This window comes from Amblyomma maculatum, chromosome 1 (genome assembly GCF_055883805.1).
Source record: "Amblyomma maculatum isolate TAMU_Amacu chromosome 1, ASM5588380v1, whole genome shotgun sequence".
NCBI classification, from domain to species: domain Eukaryota; kingdom Metazoa; phylum Arthropoda; class Arachnida; order Ixodida; family Ixodidae; genus Amblyomma; species Amblyomma maculatum.
The window spans coordinates 279,477,262-279,496,653 of NC_139344.1; the positions used below are offsets into that span (position 1 = coordinate 279,477,262).

Here is a 19,392-nt window from a genome sequence, read left to right on the forward strand (position 1 = left end):
TTCTTTTCTTAGAGATAAACAGACGGAAGGGGGGGGGGGGGGGCGCTCACACAAACAGTTCTGATTTTGGCTACCTTTTCTGCTTCGCTGATTTCGCATGTGCGCTAGTCCTTACCTTTCCAAATCAAAACAATTAACTTTTTTTAAAGGTATTGCACACATCTAGTCCATGTAATTTGGCGCCAAGTTTTCTATAACAATATTGTTTGAGATGTTGGCTTTGATGTTCGGAAATCATCGATGTCTCAGTGACACCTCACCTAAAAACCACCTGATAAGTTACATATCTGCGTGAGTACTCATAAAGAGCTTACCAGCAGGGCAGAAAGGCTGTCTTGTGAATGGCCCACATGAACATGCTTCTCTGCCAACTTCGGCATCAAACAGGTCTGAACCGCTGCTCCTATCAAGGTGTGAAAACTCGGATAAAATTTCACGCTCCCATTATGTGCTGTACATCACATTTCAGCGCGCGAGAAAGGCAAGAAAAGGCCCTTCCACTGCACTTTTTACACGCACATTAAAAGCTGCAGACGTCCATGGGGACCATGCGTGCACCTGAATAAAAAAAGTACACTTCTCTGCAGGGCACCGCCTTAAAAGTTAGGTGCGTCGTTCGCCTCCGGGCAGCTGCCCCCGCCAGGAGACGTAAATATGGCACGAGAAGGCGTTTTCTGACGGTAGATCAGGGTGCCTTAGAACACGCAGCTACAAAAAGAAATTTAACAATGGAGATGACGCATGTGCTGTATGTGGTAACTCCAGTGAAACAATTGACCATATTATACTCGAATGTAATGGTATCCATCCGGACGTTGATGCAGGCGCAATCACTGTTCCTGAGGCTCTGGGGTTTAGAGATAACAGTGGCAGGGTGGATAAACCGGTGGTGGAAACTAGCAAAAAACGACTGGAAGATTGGTGGCTTAAAAGCAGAGAAGTGACATAATGTTAGTAATGTAGAAACAAAGAATTTAATAAATAGAATGATGGTTTAGTTAACCATTCTAAATCAATAATTAAGATATAGGGAGAAAAATGAGCATGATAGCTACTGCTACCACCCCGTTTCAAAGACGCTCCTATTTTCCATCCATCCATCCATGACGTCGACAGCGACGCGTCGCGCACCGCGGGCGAGCGGCCGCCCCCCCAGCCCAACGTTGCCCTGGTCCTGACTATTTGACAAACTCCTACACTATGGATCGGCCGTGAAACGTGTTCAAGAGTTCTGTGTGCTGTGCCGATACACTCGCCTGATTGAGAACATAGAAAACGCGCGCGCACACACGCACGCACGCACGCACATACATACATACATACATACATACATACATACATACATACATACATACATACATACATACATACATACATACATACATACATACATACATACATACATACATACATACATACATACATACATACATACATACATACATACATACATACATACATACATACATACATACATACATACATACATACTTGCACACGCCTGAATTTCAAAGAAACGCCTGGAAGAGCCCAACATTACAGGGAGCAACAACTCCACTATCCGCCTCATCATTCACTCTGCAAACTAGAGCAGATGACGTGGCGCCAGCTACAATCCCGCACATCCATCTCCCCTGCTTTTCTCGCCTAATACAACCGGGACTCGACTCCCCCGAATGCACGTTGTGCGGATCCCCTAGGGCAGAGTTCCCAGACACTGCATTTAGTTGCTCTGAACTTCAGCCACCCTCAGAGTGGTCACTCACAGACAACGAGGTAACGGTTTCCAGCTCAGACACAGTCACCCAAAAGCGACTGGCGGAATGTGCCCACCACGACGCCGATAGCCATGAACTCCCGACCACCACCCGCGACTAGTGTTCCTGTACCCGCGACCAGAGGCTCACCCTCTATAAGGCCTCATGAAAATAAGGTTTTTAACCACCATCACCCGAAGGGGGGAAAGGGGGGAGCTCCCTTTTCGGCCTCCGAACAAAACGTCGCCTGGGGTCCCCCTGCACGTTGGGGACTTGGCCTGACGTGCACAACATCGCGAAAATTTAAAAAAATTATCTCTCAAAAGACTGATCATGACGTTCGCATATGAAGTACTTCACCAGATTAGTGGACCAGACAACAAGCTTCCCGCCAGACGCGGAGGAGGAAGGGAATTCGGCTTGCGGATGCTAGTCGGCCTGGCAGGAGAAAACCTTTGAGAAGGAATTACCGTAGGGAGAGAAACACGGCAGAATCAATTGATTGCGGTGGCTGTAACATCGCTGCAAATTATGCTTTTCAAAAAATGCTTAAGTCATTGCGTTCCGCTGGCGAAGCTTCTCAGCCTCCGAGGAAGGAAATTTACCGAAGGGTGAACTGTAGCCCTTTAACGACGTCACGCAATAGTGTCGTATCCCAATCTAGCCGCCTGTGCCTCAGGGTTAAGCTTTGTCCCTAATTACCATCCTCGGTTCTCGTGTATGCAGGCGACCGGCCTTACAAGTGCGGGGAGTGCGATCGGGCGTTCGCTCGAAACGAAGAACTGACGCGTCACCGGCTCATCCACAGCGGCGACAAACCACATGCGTGCGACGTGTGCGCCAAGCGCTTCGCCCGCAAGGATCACCTCAGCAAGCACCGCAAGACGCACCTGGACGAGGCGCACAAACGCGTGCACGTGTGCAGCCAGCCCGGCTGCGGCCACCGGTACACGCGTACCGACGCACTCACCCGGCACCAGTGGACCGCGCACGCCATCCGACGCGACACCAACCATGCCGCCATGTCTCTCATCCCCGCTGCGGCCGGGGCACCGCCCCTCCTCCTGATCTGATCATCGCGTCGAAACTGTCGGAGCTGAATCGCTGGCCGAAGATGCTCTACTGTCTTTTACCTTAAGATCTTGTCATTGAACCGTGTATACGTGCCCTGGCACCTTTTTACCGCAAAAACCTTTAATGACATTTAACGCAGAAAGTTGGGCGAGTTGGTGTTTAGATTCAAAAGACATAGTTCTAGCGCTTTAGACAGGGACGAAGGGAGAACACAGGCACCACAAACGCTAGACATAAACTCAGTTGATGTCTAGCGTTTGTGGTGTCTGTGTTCTTTCTCCCTTCGCCCCAGTCTAAAGCGTTACAATTATCTGTTGACGCCTTTAATGGCTTATACTCGCGGCTATGACCCTGTCCGTCCGGCCACGACCATGTCACACCTTAACTAGTACTAGCAATAGTTATGGCTAATGACTAACTAGTCACTAACCACTACTACCTGATGACTAACATATCACTAACTACTAGTACTAATTAGTCATGATTAACTTGTCATAGGTAACGACAGAGATGACTGTTACTATGACGTCATCACATGGTGACGTCATGAGCTGTCATTAATCCATGCCCGGATGTGACATCACCATGACGTCGCATCCAGCCATGTCTGATAACACGAACTGACGTCATAGTGACGTCACGACCGGTCATGACGCCACCAGACATCACGCATATACGAAGCTGATCCCGCAAGCGTCCGATGCAGGTGTCCGTATGGTGCGTTTCATTCGGCGCATCCTCGAACGGCGCATCATACAGCACATAGAAGCAGACGCAGTACAGCAGGCATCAGCGGCGTTTCAAATTGGTTTACAGGAAAGAAAAGGCGCAGTATGTCACAATTCTCCGCGGACACCTGAACCAAGCCATAAGAAAAAGGAGGAAAATCGGAGTGAAAGAAGAGAGAGAGAGGTGCCTTATAGTGGAGTGCTGCGGACCACCGCGCTATAAAGGCTTTCGCCTCATCGCACTTTAGTGGGACAACATGCCCCCTAGTATTTTTTTTTTAATTCTTACTCGGACGTCGTGGTGTGTAGGTAAAAATAAAAAGAAATATATGCACTATGGCACAATGTATACAGTAATTTCCTTGAAGGCTACCCGCAGATGTCTTAGGTCACTGAGCACTCGGCACATTGAGCGGGCCTCCGCAATACCCTATCCTTTCTCCCTATCGCTTACCCCTTTGATTTATTTCTATCCCTTTCTCACTATCCCTTAATTCCGCCGCCCCAGTTCAGGTGCTTCAGATATCAGATAGCAGATACCGGGGCTGGCTAACATCTTTTCCTTCCTTTTGTATATATAATAAAATAACCACTATTACTACTACTACGTCGTGGTGTGCACAGGGCAATGCTCCTTTTCCGAGCTCTTATGCTCTTCTACGTGCTGGCGATGCCCAATTTTAACTGTCTCTTTAATTTGCTAAATTTTCATTTTAGCTGGATTTTAAATGCGCAACTTGTAACTCGGCTTGTGCACAGGCGAGGGCACGCAAAGATAATTGTGCCGCGCTGACTGCTTCTCCTATATTGGCCTGCGCGGGCTCGTCAGTTTATCTAACCCACATTATCAAGTTGTTTCCTCCCATTGAAAACAACCAGCATTCTTCCTTTACTTGCATGGAATTCAATTGCGAAAGCATTCATTTTAAGGTATGGTATCGGGACAGGATATATATCGCAGATGATTTTGCGGACTGTGGACAGTACGGAAAACCGCCATTTCATCTGTTTAAAGATGCCCACACCACGCAATTCTGGCAACAAAACGCCTCAAATTTTAGATCCGCTTCTCACAAGCACTGTGCACCACGAACAATCCTCCGTGCCGTCTCTATGTGGCGGCGGTTGCCTGCCACCATCGCCGGATCTTTCCCACCTTTGATGTCTCGACCATTGCGAAGGCAGTGCAATAGCTCTCATAGTTTCATCCTCTTTCTTCCTCATCTCATTCCCTGTCATCTCTCAATTTCATTCCTTTCCCATCTCTAGTCTTGGACACCTTAGGCCCCAGGTCAGGGTCAGCAAGCCGTCCTGGTATGGGCAGTACTGCCTTTTGCTACCCATGCATGCCTAGGCCACCCACCATGAAGGCTAAATAAATTGTTATTAGTATTATTATTAATAGCGAGCAAGCGCTGTTGGTCGCCATGGCCAAAATGTGCGGGATGTTCAAATAGCTTCGAGTCGGGTAAACAAAGGCGGCGATGTATTTAATTTCGCTTCATATGCGGTTTTTATTATTTATTACAGATGTCCTCTTACTTTGGTATAAATAAAATAAATATTAAATCACAATATAAAAAATTACAACCTGGTGCCACCGTTACTTTTAATGTGCGACATCGCCTGCCCCCACCACAGCGCTAAAGATGATGCGCTATATGTAAACGCTGTCGCGTAGCATTACCGTGAGGCGCCACGGAATGCGATGCGATGAGCTACTGTCGCCTTCATGTGAACGCGGCTATAGTGGCACAGAGCGTTGCATGACGCACAGACGTAGCTAGCATTCTGGTTCATTCAATCGCAGCCTCGTGCCGAGTATAGTTCCGCAGCCGACGAGGTGATTTTTTGTCTTCAAATTATGCAGCTGCAAATGGCTATAAATATGGTGTCTTTAGCCAAGCCATGCACACAACGCCTCCTGCAGTGTGCAAAAATATCGAAGCGAGCAAAACTTGAAGGCACGTAACGGCGCCACCTTCGGCTGCTGATCACGAGGCCAGTGAGCAGGACAGCCGCATTCGTCACTCCGAATGATGTGGCCGCGGTTGCTTGAACTGGACACAAAATCTTATTTCACTTGGCAACGTTTAGGTATCTGCACTAACCGACCATTTTCAGCTTGTATGCGGTCAGGCGTGCGCACAAATCCTTACATTTCTAAATGTGTTAATGTCTGTTTGTTTTTGCGTTAGATGAGATTTCAAAAGCTTCTCTTTTTATGCTTGGACTACGTTTTTGTTGGCGTTACTGGTTGTGATCAATGGGCATAACCAAATCTCGTTATGTGTTTGCGTGCAACTCGTCATTGGATCGTGCCCGTTTTGGAAGCGGTTTCTAGAATCTGAATGTTTGACATGTCTTTCGCGCGCGGTTATTTTGCTGTAGGTTTGTGCATAAGTTGGTTCATATTCTCCCGTCCTGTCAGTTTGTCTTCGAGTAGTGCACAGACGTATCACTGTAGTGCGATTTCACGTACCACCTCTATGCGACGGGGTATCCTCCCCATACATTTCATGAAGTTGGCAATGATATCTTCGGGCGAAGTGCATACTGATTCCTTTCATGCTGCACTGCACTTCTGAAGTGCGGCAAAGATATGTTTGACACTGTACTATGGCAAAGGTTAACACCGCCGAAGAAATGGAAAACCATTGGTGTGCGCGGAATACCTCTGTGTATGCATGCGTGCTCCTGGCACTCTTTTGCATATCTAGCTCTTCTATAGATTGCTCCCAGAGGTCACGATATGCCCCCACCGAGTCCGAAGCTCAATTTCGGTGCTCAAAACAACTTTTCAGTGGTATTTAAAACTAGTAACGGTGGCGTTCCTGTTGGCGAAATTATTGAGCCTATCAAAAACAAGAGCGAATGTTCTAGCGTCTCACCCCCAAGCGATGGATTTGCTTTGGGAAGACATGAAAACGGGAAATTTCGGGAAACGGCCTCTACTTGCATTCTTTTTTGCGCGAAAAACTGTCCGAGATTTTCACAGTGTGAATAAAACTGCGCATACAGATAACTCCCATCAACAGGTGCCTTTAAATCCACCTATTTTATAACCACAACGAATACTTCATTGGCAGCTCCCACCTGGAATGAAATAAGTGTTTGCTCATAAAAAATGTAAGGTCACTGAAATACTGCTGTTGTATTTTTCCAGGTTTTATCGATTTGCTCAACATGAAATAGCCCCTGAAGTATCTGAAATGCTGTGCCTGTTTCGAGATGCTCTTTAGAGGTTGTCAATTAAAAAGTTATTTTCTGAAATGTAAAAATGTCTTCTTCGTAATTAGCTCTAACTGTAGGTCTTGGGAGCTATAAATTTGAACCTCATTGACCCCTCTAAATCACAATCTGCATCTACACGGACCCTGAAGCGTATTGCTCACCTTTTTCCAGGGGACGACGTCACGCTGCTTCAGGCTCTTAAGGACAAATACATCGGCACCAGCCCAGCTCCACCTTGCTCTTTGACCTACCAGGGCGAGGAAAATCCGGCGCTCGATGCGCCCACTTCTGAAGCCGAGGTGTATGCTGCAGTTCGATCATGCACCCGCAAGATGGCGGCGGGAACGGACAAGATCAGCAACGTCATGATCCGCAATTTCAGCAAGGCACAAATCAGCGACCTCACCAAGTATTTGAACGACTCGCTGTGGGAGAAGAATGAAATTCCCTGGAAGCGCACGGAGATAATCGTAATTCCAAAACCGGGCAAGAAGCCGGCGGTCGAAACGCTACGACCCATATCACCCACCTCGTGCCTGGGCAAGCTCTACGAGCGAGTCATCCAGACGCGACTACATAGAAGATAACGGCCTCTTCCATCCCTCCATGATCGGCTTCAGATCGGGCCTGTCCACTCAAGACGCTTTTCTTCTCCTCAAGGAGGAGGTACTTTCTAACATTCCGAGAGGAGGCGAGCACGTCATTATGGCGCTAGATCTAAAAGACGCGTTTGATAACGTGTCTCACGAGGCAATCCTATCCGAGCTCAATAACCTAAACTGCGGCGAACGCACCTTCCGATACGTCAAGAATTTTTTTGTCCAATCGAACGGCAACGATAGGAATGGGTGACATGAGATCGGATCTTCAAGACATGCCAAACAAGGGCACGCCACAGGGATCGGTCATCTCCCCGCTCCTCTTCAACATCGCCATGATTAGAATCGCAAGGGCTCTGCAACAGGTTCCGAACATTGGATACACCCTGTATGCTGATGACATTACGATCTGGACAACCACCGGCTCTCTAGGCCAGAAAGAAGAAACACTTCAAGCAGCCGCAACCTGCGTGGGAACAGAGGCCTTTCGATGCGGGCTCCAATGATCCCCAGATAAATCTGAAGTCACCCGCATACTTGGGTACCACTATACATCACCAGGCAATCTTAGCATCCTCCTGCATGGGGTCCCAATCCGGGAAGTGCCACTCATACGAATCCTGGGTCTCTGGCTCCAAAGCAATAGAAAAGTAGACCACGTGCTCCACCTCTTCAAGAATACAACACAGCAGATCTCTAAAATGATCCGCCGGGTGGCCAGAAACAGAAAAGGCATGCGGGAAGAAGACACGATCCGTCTGGTGCAGGCGCTGGTCATCAGTCGCCTCTCCTATGGACTACCTTACCTCACCCTGCTCCGAAGAGATCTCAACAAAGTAAACGCAATGATACGTGCAGCTTACAGGAACGCGTTAGGCCTCCCACCATACACCTCCAACGTCAAATTGGAAGCTCTTGGACTGCACAACACATTTGAAGAGATTCAAGAGGCTGCCCTCCTGTCCCAGAGGGAACGCCTTCTGTCAACTGAGACAGGCCGGCTCATCCTCGAGCGCGTTGGCTATTGTTCGGACCTACAAGCTATCCAATCAACCACTAACATCCATGTTCCGTACCGGGCAAGAGTATATGTGGCCCCGCTCCCAAAAAACATGTCTCCAGTCCACAACAAAGGCAGAAGACACGCCCGAGTGAATTATCTTAAGCGTGCAGTGGAACGCAGTCCGAAAACTGTCTATGTGGATGCGCTCTATACGAGCATACATCGAACGCAGCAGCAGCCGTGGTGGTGGGCTCTTCGTACACAGAAGTCTCCAGCATGTCCATCACGCACTGTACTATCACAGAAGCGAAAGTGGCGGCGACCGTGCTGGCCATTACCTACGGAGACGCGACCAATCGAGAGCTTCACGTAATCACCGACTCACAAGCGGCGTGTCGGCTCCTTCTTGCAGGCCGAATACCTACAAAATTAGCTCGCTTCACAACTAACCCATTGGATACAAATTCACTGCTCAAACATCAGATCACTTGGGTTCCGGGACACTCTGGACTGGAAGGTAATGAGGTCGCGGATAGGCTAGCTCGAGGTCACACAAACCGAGCGGCCACCAATCCCGATCTCAAAACCAGCATTCCTGTCCTAGCTGCTTACGGCGCGCGACAAGTACCTACGAGAACAACGTAGGATTAATCCCCCACCACACAAGGGACTAAATGCACAAGAAACGCAAGAATGGAGACAGCTCCAAACCAACACTTACCCCAACCTACATCAATACAAAATAATGTTCCCAGAACACTACACAAACATATGCCCTTAGTGCAACGACCAGCCCACCACCTACCACGTCACACGGGGGTGCACAGGCCCAAAACCTGCACACATAAACATGCACCAATCGGAGGCGAAGTGGGAGGCCACTCTGCTATGCTCTGATCTAGAGACCCAGTGTAGGCTGGTAACTCAGGCAAGAGCGGCAGCCCAGGCCACCGGGGTCTTGTAATGAAGACTCCACTCACTGCCCCCCCTTTCTTTTTCCTTTTTTTCTTTTTCTTTTTGAAATAAAGTTTTCTCTCATTCTTGAGCCAATAAGCCTGTTTAATCTGGCAACAAGGAAGTTTACATCATGCTTGAAAATTTGCTTAGGAGTACTTTTGTACGCACGAACATCTTGGTCTTGGTGACACAAGTTCTTTAATTGTCCTTCGGCAGGGCCATGTGAGTGCTAAGATGGCGATAGCTCTCGCACCGGAAGAAAGGAGGTGAGTCATCTTTAACGGAGGCTCGGCGGATTAAAATAAAGGTTTAAACTTTCGTTTATAGGTTTTTTAACATCCCAAAGCTACTCAGGCTATGCAGGAGGCCATAGAGGAGGGCTCCGGAAATTTCGACCACCTACTGAGATCACACAGCGCTAGGGCGCCTTGCTTTTCGTCTTCATCGAAAAGTAGGCGCCGCGGCTGGAATTCGGTCTCACATCACTGGGTACAACAGCGTCCTGACCACTCAACCACTGCGGCTAACCGCGGAGGCAGACTGTTGTGTGGACGTTCCCGTGCTGTCGTGTCGAGGGGCCGGAAGAGAGAGCCAAGCAACCATGCCGCTCCAGAACCAAACACAAAACTACTTTATTCAAATCACCCCCGGCTGGGCTTCACCTTAGAGGGCGCCACTCGTAAGTTTTTAGGTGGCTACCCCAACATCTCCCCTCCACCCCTCCTCAGTCACAAGTTCAAGCGGTCCGGTGGTACTACACGGCAGCCGCTACGGGTAAACTCAACACCATCACCAGGACGTGAAGAAGGTCCCGCTGTAACAGGCAGCGGATCAGGTGCTACTGCCTCTTGAGTTAGGGGGTGAGGCTGAAGAAGTGCGGGATCTGCTATCCTCAGCACAAAGAGAACGATTTCGCTGCAGAATCGTTCATTGCTCCGTTGCGATGACGAAGGACCTTGCCGCTGTGCCTTGCTCAGAAATGTAGCACGCACATGGTGGGGTCAAACCCAGTCCTGTTCACCGGACTGAAGTGATGGCATATTTCCGATGCGATGACGTCAGTTGTAGTCCTTTGCAGTCCTTTTCTTGTAAGGGTCATCTCTTACGGCTACCTCCTCCCTTTCGGGCCAGTGTGGACGAAGCTTTTCATCCGGCTTTGGGACTCGAGTTCTCAGTAGCCTTCCCATTAGGAGCTGAGCCGGGCTGAAGCCACTCACACCTGGTGTATCCTTATAGCTGAGAAGGGCAAAGTGAGGATCTTTTGCTTTACGGAAGATGTCTTTCACAGTCCGGGTCATTCGCTCTGCCTCTTAGTTAGACTGTGGGTAATGGGGGATACTGGTGATGTGGTCGAAACCATAAGAAGCAGCGAATGCGACAAATTCATGTGAAGAAAAGGGCGGATCGTTGTCTGACTTAACCTTTTGCTGTATCCCATGACGGGCGAACACGCTTTTTGAGCCCCTCAATGACCACTGGAGCTGTTGTACTTTTCAGCGTCACCACTTCCGGGAACCAGGCGTAGTATTCCACTACCATCAAGAAGGTTTGAGAGTTGTGGTGAAAGAGGTCCATGCCCAGAACTTCCCAGGGACGACCAGGGAAGTTTGTAGGAAGGAGTGGTTCCGCTGAATTCACTCGAGCAAGGGCGCACCTCGGAGTTGGTTCATCAATACGGCGAATGACGCCGTAGCTTTCGAGTTTTTCAAGTTTTTGCCAAACACCTTCACGCAGCGGAATTGGTATCCGTCGAGGTGCACTAAGTGAGAACGGCACAACATCTTGTTTCAAGCGAATGGTGTACTCAGCGCTGAGTGTTCCGAGGCCACAGAATAGTTCAGCATGAAGCGTTGGCTCAGGAGTGTTGACAGTACCCAAAAATTTATGAACTTGTGGGCGATTCCTCTACCCTGGGGGATTCCTCTACCAGAGGGAGGCGCAAGACACACAAGTAGCGGGCCGTGCAACAAACATCTTTATCTCACTCAGGGGCAGGCAGGTCCGTCAGGCAGACTGGGGGGTCAAGGGGTCGTCCGTTGTCAGGTCGGGAGAGCAGCCAGGGAGCGGATAGCAAGCGGGCAGCAGGAGAGCGACGAGGGAGCGAGACGTCCGCTCGCCTCGTTTTATGGGATCCGAGCGTGGACCAACCAACGCTGCCTTTAAAGGTCCGTGGAGTGGGGCCCCACATCTCCCCCCTCCCTCAGCGTCCGACCCGGGGTCTGGCAACAGCCGGGCCATGTCCATTTCCGAGACCGGGTCGGCGTACAATATGCAGGCTTGTCGCCTGGCTCTGGTGGGATGTCATCTCAGCTGGTCCGTATGGCGGCAGGGAAGCAGCAGGCATGGAGGGACTGTTCCGGCTGGTCCCTCTCCGGCAGCGGCTACTTCCTCGGGGTCACAGCGCAGCTTGGCTCGGCCACGGATACACCCGGCAGCGGCCCGGAGCTGCTCCTCCACATCGCTTTCGACCCCTTTCCACGTGACGCCGTGGCTTCACGCGCCGTGGATTCACGTGGCGTCGTGCTGTATTCACCGTTTCCGCCCCGAGCACACCTGGCTCCCTGAGGCCCGTACTCCAGGCCTGGGCAGCAGGCTCCAAAGCCAGCCTCTTTGAAGACGGCCAGCATGGTCACACTGGTCACGATGATAGGCCACAAACCACGACAAACTAGGGGGGTGCCCCACGTTTAAGTGGCCCCTCCTTGAACCATGCGCCAGGTGCGGTGTCCCGCTCCAACGACGGCGTTCCGCTGACTGCTGGAAACTCTTATCAGAATGGAGGAGGAGGAGGAGAAAAGGAGGGCGGAAGGCAGGGATATTAACCAGAATGAATGAATTCCGTTTGGCTACCCTGCACTGGGAAATGAGAATGGGAATGGGGGATGAAAAGGGGAGGGTAGAAGAGGAGAGGAGGTGAGAAAGTCAGTCTGTCAATCAGGCTAGTCTCTCTTGAAAAGCGAAGTGCCTTGTAGGCTTTGAGCGCAGATGATTTTTGTGGCCATGGTCCCAAGATCTTCCCTTCAGTTAATGGGTGAGCGTCCAGACGATCGAATGCAGTACTCAGTGTATGTCGTTTAGTTGCAAAAACAGGGCAATCACAAAAGAGGTGCTCAATCGTTTCATCAACACCACATCATTCACAAGCAAGGCTGTCAGCCATCTTGATCAGGAAGGCGTATTTGTTTGCGAAAGCAATGTCAAGCCATAGGCGGCACAGTAACGTTGTTTCATGACGTGTTGTGTGGTGGGGAATACGCAGGCGTAGTCCGGGGTCCAATGCCTTGAGGCGACGGTTGGAGAACTCTCCGGTGTTCCACGCTGAATGTGTCAGCTCCACAGCCAAACAGCGAAGCCCGCTCGCTGCGTCGGCTCTCGCTAAAGGAATTTGGACTGGAAGTCCGTCGTTGTGGGCAGAACGGGCAGCGTCGTCCGCCTGGTTATTTCCTGCAATGCCATAGTGTCCTGGTAACCACAGGTAGACGATGTCGTGGTCTTTAAATATTGCGGCGTAGTGCAGCGTGCGGATCTCTGCAATTAGTTGTTCGTTTGAGCCGCGGAGTAGTGCCGCTTGCATGCTTTGAAGCGCTGCTTTGGAGTCAGTGAAAACTGACCATTCTTGGGGGAGTTCCGGGTTGGTGTATTCAACTGCAGCCCGTAGGGCAGCTAGTTCCGCGCCACTCGAAGAGATGAGATGTGTAGTCTTTAGCTTTATCAAGACGGACCTTGCCGGTGCTACCACTGACCCCGCGGAGCTGGCTGACGTAACTGAGCCATCCGTGTACACATGTATTCGGCGATTGTGCTTAGAGTGAAGGTAATCCAGCGTCATTTATTTGCAAGGCAAGCATTGGTACCTCAGTTTTCTTCTTTATGCCAGGGATTGATAGGTGAATCTGAGGTTCATGTAGGCTCCATATGGGTGCGCACGGTCTTGAAGCAGGAGTGAACTGCGAGGGAAGATAAGTGCGGTGAGCTTCAATGGTTTTGGAAAAGGCAGTACATGGTCTAGTTGTCGGGAGATTTTCCAGGTGATGATTGGGAACTCGTGCGAGGTGTCTAATGTGTGTTCTCAGGGTCTCGACAGCAACGTAGGTAGTGACAGGATGTTCCCCGGCTGGAAGAACAGTTGTTGCCGTTGAGGTGCATTTAGGCAAACCCAAGCAGATGCGGAGAGCTTGCGCTTGTACACTTTGGAGTGTCCGAATGTTCGTCTTCATGATGTTGTTGAATATCGGAAGGCTGTACCGCATGTACCCCATAAATAATGATCGATAAAGTTGTAGCATGGAGTACACTGATGCGCCCCATGACTCCCCCGAGGAAGGAGAGAACATGGACAATGGCAGTAGTGTCTTTTTCATGTCATTCAGATGTGGGCTCCACAAGAAATTCTTGTCGATGACAACTCCCAGGAAGCGATGGCTTTTTTCATAGGGAATGGCTTTCCCGTTTATGGACATGGTGTAGTGTGACATTATGGTTTTCGTGTGAAGGCCACAAGAGAGCATTTTTGACTTGAAATGCTAAGGCCCTGCAAATGTAGGTAAGACGTCACGATTGATGCTGACACTTGAAGTCTCGTACGGACTCTGAAACGAGTCACACTTGACGCCCAAATGCAGATATCATCAGCATAGATGGACATCTGAGCAGATTGTGGCAGCAAATCGACCAGGCAGATGAGAGCAAGGTTGAACAGGGTTGGGCTCAACACCCCACCCTGTAGACTCCGCGTGAGCACCGGTGTAAAGAGGTTGGTCCATCTTGAGTCTGGATAAATAGCTGCGTATCCAGCTGAACATACGGCCTTCAATCTCAGCGGTTTGCAATGCTTCCATAATAGCTTGATGTGTAATGTTGTCGTAGGCACCCTTAATGTCCATAAACAACGCCGCAGTCAATCTTTTCTTTTTTTTTTTGCTCCTGAACAAATGTCATCAGGTCAACCACGTTGTCGATAGACGAACGGCCACGTCGAAAACCGGACATAAAGCCTGGATACACTTGGTATCTCTCCAAGTACCGTACCTCAATGCGCGTGAGCAGCATTCGTTCCATAACTTTGCTGACACAGCTGGCAAATGATATCGGACGATATGATGAAAGCTCGAGGGGCGATTTCCCGGGTTTCAGCAGTGGAATGAGCCGGCTCGTCTTCCAGTCATTGGGAACTGTGCAGTCGCACCATTACTTGTTGTAAAGGTCCAAACGAGCCCGACGAGCCTCCTGGCCAAGGTTGGTAAGCGCGGCGTACGTCACACCGCCGGGCCCCGGCGATGACGACCGTCTACAACAAGATGGCGCGGCGTCGAGTTCTTCTAAAGAATATAACAGATCCATACGGGAATCCCTTGATGGCGGAACATCACAGCAATACTTCGCTGCTGGTGTTTTTTTTAGTCGATATTTATTGCCTCAGGGCATCAGTAGGATATGAGATGAAGGATGAATGAATAATTAAATGAATGGAAAAAGGTTGGCTGATTTTATGAAGTCCAGAAGTGAGCGATGATGAGGTCAATATATGGTGGGTTTGGGAGGCCAGTCATCTTTGCACAGAATTCTTCGGCTACATGAACCTCGCGCTGCGTCGCTGGTACAGCGCAAGGGATTTAAACAGGTAGCGCTGTTGAGAGGATGTTCGGAGGCCACGAATCACCTTCCAAACTTGTGACAAGGACTTCCGTGGATCCAATGTTTCGCAAAAAGTCCACCAGCGTTGAGTCTGAAGTGTCTGAATTCTGCGCTGTATCTTCTTTTGTATGCGCCTGGCATACCGAAGGTCTAGGTGCGACTTCGTGCGATGGTATCTACACTCTGCTCGCTGCCGTAGCGATCGCAATCGCTGTAATTTGGTATCACAAATGGGTGTAGTTTGCCACAGGGTTGAAGAAGCGGGTTGCTCTTTCCATAGCCTCCTTAATATTTCCTTCGATACCCGTGTAAAAGCCTTCAAAGCAAGCATCTTTCATAATTTCCTTGAAAATTTTCTAGTCAATGTAGCGCATACGTGGTGCTGAGGAAGATGTGGCATGGCCGGTAATGGTAAGGTAGGTCGGGATGTGGTCGCTGCCATGGGTTTTAATATCTGAAAACCAGCGGACGCGACTTGTAAGGCATTCCGCAACGGAAGTCAAGTCCACGCAGCTGCTATAATTCACTCCTTTATTATACGTCGCGGTTCCGTCATTAAGGCAGTGAAGGTTATGGTCCGAGGTAAAGGAGACGAGCTTTATGCCCCTGAGGTTCATCCTAACACCTCTCCACAAAGGGTGATGGGCATTGAAATCTCCTGTGGTAATCCATGGACCACTTGTGACTCCCATCAGGTCACTCAGTCTCGGTGTCAAAACGGCTTGATGGCGCCAGGTACACAGCCACAAGTGCAAACGTCAAGGAGCAGCTCTTCAGGTCATGCAGACATACTGATTATCATTGTGCGGAGGAACCGGATGAAGCACGTATGTTAGTTCACGTCGAATGTGTACCATAACTTTGCTAGTTCTGGTGCACGCATGCGAAGAAAATGCCTCGTAACCGGATATTCGCAAAATTTCCGATATGTTCGGTTCACAAATAACGAGAATAGAGAATTGATTTTCATAGACATAGCGCCGAACATCTGAAATCCGAAAATGAAGTTCACGGGAATTTCACTGAAAAATAAAAGCTTGCTCGACTTTTTTCTGAAGAGGTAAGTCCGGGGGAGCCATGGTGCCTAATTGTGTAGGGCCGCAAGAACTGCATGTAGTGCGTCCAGCACTTGCAGAGCATTGTTTGCTGCTGGCGTATTCAGGCTCGTCAGCAAACTGCGCATGGCATTCATCAGGGACGTGAGCATAACGATCACTTGCAGATCTTGACTGCTTTCAGTCTCTTGTCGTTGCGCTGGCTCAATTATAGGTGTTGGACGTTTGGATGGCAGCAACGTTCCTGGCCTAGTGCGCATAGAAGGCTTCGGTAGTGATGGCCAAGAGGAGTGGCAGGCTCCAGGTCTAGCATCACTAGAAGGTGGGATTTCTGCGTTTACTGTAGGTGTTCACGGAGTTGGAGAAGCCATAGTAGCACTTGGAGTCTTCTCTTCAATGGTGGTTGCCTTCAATGTCGGTCGTTTTCGGTGCGAGCGACGTCTTCGCACCTTTGCAGTGGCTTCTCTGTGCGTGGAACCATCTCGCAACATTTGTCTCAGTACTGCCCTCTCAGTCTTTAGCCGAGGGCAGTCTCGCGAAGATGAGTCGTGGGGGCCACTGCAGTTAGCACACTTCAAGGCGTTCGCTCGGCAGACATCAGCGCTGTGTGCCTCTGAACATCTGGGGCACACGATGAGGTTGCTGCACACAGCGCTCACGTGGCCTATATTCATGCATTTCCTGCATTGTAATGGTTTAGACACGAATGATCGAACTGAATGTCGAAAGTGCCCGACCTTGACATGCGCTGGTATGCAGTCACCCTTGAACGTACGTTTGATGCATGCTGACTTTTCAAGGCGCTGAAATTGGACTATGGTAATGCTATCAGTCACCGGCTTGATCAGCTGATGTAAGTCAGCGTCACTGCTGTCAATGTCAGCGTTGTAAATGGCGCCAGCCGTAGTCCCGCCGCCTTGGAAACTAAGAGGGCGAACGCTGATATTTCCGAGTTCGGTTACTGCGGCTAATTTGTCGAGTGCGCTTAGCTCAGCGACATCCATGCCACGGATATTTTTGTAGGGATTTATCCTCACGCCTTTGATGGCCCCCGGTACGAGACTCTCCAGATACCTGGAGGTAGCTTGCCTGTTTAGATGGTTCAGGTTGTCCGTCTCATTTTGCGGTACAAATAAGGCCGTACGTGCTGGTACACTTCGCACCGTGATGACCGTGGCCGTGCTCGATGAGGACGACTTGGCGGCTTGTCGGCATTTTTCTTTTTTAGTGACAACCGGTACGAGCCCGTCGTCATCAGTAGAGGAGTTGTCACTGAGCGCCGAGGACGCATCAATGTCTTGGCTGCTTGAGTCACTTGGATGGTACACTCTCTTCCTCTGAGCGACTGCTGCCGACCGACTGGTTGCTAAAGGAGGCCCAGTGGTCTCCTCGTCCATTGCCGTGGCGAAAGGGAGCGGCACCTCACTATATATTGCACAATTCCGGAAAAAAAAACTGCAGAGATGTATAGGTAGCGTTCCTACACAGAACAACTTCTTCCTCATCTTATCAGAATGCATTCTGAAAGAAGCAAAGACGTTAGACGAAGTAGTGCACTACCTCGGTCTTAGATTATAGCATCGGTTGCGAACCGGGTTGCTACCTGTACGCCTTACTTGTGGGGAGATCGCCGCATATCGCCTTGAGCTTCCACCGCTTCGCAGTTATCGTCCTTGCGAAGATGGCAAGCCTTTAAGTCTGTGACGTGCACCGCACCGGCGGTTTCACCGCTCGTCAACAACCGCAGCTGGTAGGTGAGCGGCGTAGTCCGTGCCGTAACTTCGAGTGGTCCAACCCACTTGTGCGCTAGCGACGCGGCGAAACAACGCGCTGCGTTTAAGCGGGAGAGTTCTTTTCAGTACCAGGCGTCCCGTGTTGAAAACGACGTGACGACGACCTTTGTTGTGCTGATCCGCCTGCTCCATGCGCGCGACATCGAGGTTTTCACGAGCTGCGCGCTGCGCTGCCTCAAGGCGTTCGCGGAGCCTTGCCGCGTACTTCGTAAGCGGAGGGGGCGTGGGCTCCGCCTCGTCAAGTAGGGCGTTCTCTAGCGTAAAAGCGATCTCTTTCCCAAAATTCAAGTAAGCGGGTGTCATAACCACCGACCTGTTCATGATTGTTATAGTGGCCAACGCCAGTTCGGACAGCCGTGCGTCCCAATCTCTCCGCTGCTAAGTGAAGCTAGGGTGGCCAGTGAAGCTAAGTGTGTGTGTGCGCTAGCCTTGGCGCGTCTTAAAGGGGGCATGAAACGGCTAGAAAGGTCACTGACAGACGTTTTCAATATGTAGAATAAATGCTTCCGAGCATTCGTCCAAAGTAAAACTCATCAGAAAAAATCCAGCGATTTATTATTAATTTTTAAAAACAGCGTTTTATGAAATTCGCGGGCTGCGCCATTTCCGCGTGGCGGCGAGATTTGGGACTATTCTGCCGTGATTACCTACGTCACAAGTCACAGAGTGACAGGCCACGACAGGCTGCTATTGGCTGCAGCCGCAACGGCCACTACTTCACTGACACACTTCCGGTAGCTGCGAAAGTCGTCTGCTCGAGTGCTGCAATGCATGCGTGAACCCGAGCTTGGCGCTTCGGTTCGCGATGTTAACCGAAAAGGTGGTAGCGTCCGACTGAAAGTGCGCGTCGGTGCAGGAGTGCGAAAAGAGCACTAGCTAGTCCGATTTAACACCGTACCGATGAAATAGGCAGAATCAACCTTCATGTACCGACCGACGACGCAGCAGCGTACTGTAGTCCCGTCTCGTCTTTGCCGCATCGACCATTTGTGCGGCGTGTTGATAATTAAATGGAACGTGCGTCAAAAAAAGGTGTACCCTCAGCTTCATCGCGGAAGTACACAAATTCTCACCGCTTAAGTGCAGCACCCAATGCCGCCAGGCGCGGGCGCTGCGGCCGACGGCACTCCGGTCGTGCGCTGCTCCCTGCTCGTCGCTAGGCCTTGTTTCTTTTGCATCGCAGCCATACGGCGGACGGCGTTTTAGAATCGTCCGCTTCGCTGCGTCTCTAGTGTAGTCGCTCGCGTGCTCCTGTGCACGATTATTGCGTGTAGCTTCGGAAAACAGTGACAACCTGCACTGCCGAACTGCATGTGGCGAGCTGCTTTGCTCATGTTTTGCGCCGTTGTTTCTGGCTCGGCCGATGCGTACACGTGATAAAACACGCGTGCACGTTACGCATTGGCACTTCTTAAACGATGTGCGTCCGACTGAAAGTGCGCGTCGGTGCAGCAGTGCGAAAAGAGCACGAGCAGGTCTAGTTCAACACCGTACCGATTAAAAAGGCAGCATCAACCTTCGTGTAAATGAACCGTACATCAAAAAAGGTCTGTCCTCA

General features: G+C 50.2%; 1 protein-coding gene and 1 pseudogene across 1 annotated transcript in view; one reads left to right on the forward strand and one right to left on the reverse strand.

Moving 5' to 3' along the window:
- Nucleotides 1–2,909, forward strand: part of LOC146206651 (uncharacterized) — a 64,747-nt gene extending 61,838 nt beyond the window's left edge. Inside the window, exon 2 of the mRNA XM_084575502.1 lies at nucleotides 2,484–2,909. Within this exon, the coding sequence (XP_084431628.1) occupies nucleotides 2,484–2,830 (347 nt within the window). The 3' untranslated portion in view covers nucleotides 2,831–2,909. The remainder of the gene's footprint in view (nucleotides 1–2,483) is intronic.
- A 7,171-nt stretch (nucleotides 2,910–10,080) lies between these two features.
- LOC146206652 (uncharacterized) lies at nucleotides 10,081–17,438 on the reverse strand (annotated as a pseudogene).
- Between the last annotated feature and the right edge of the window lie 1,954 nt (nucleotides 17,439–19,392).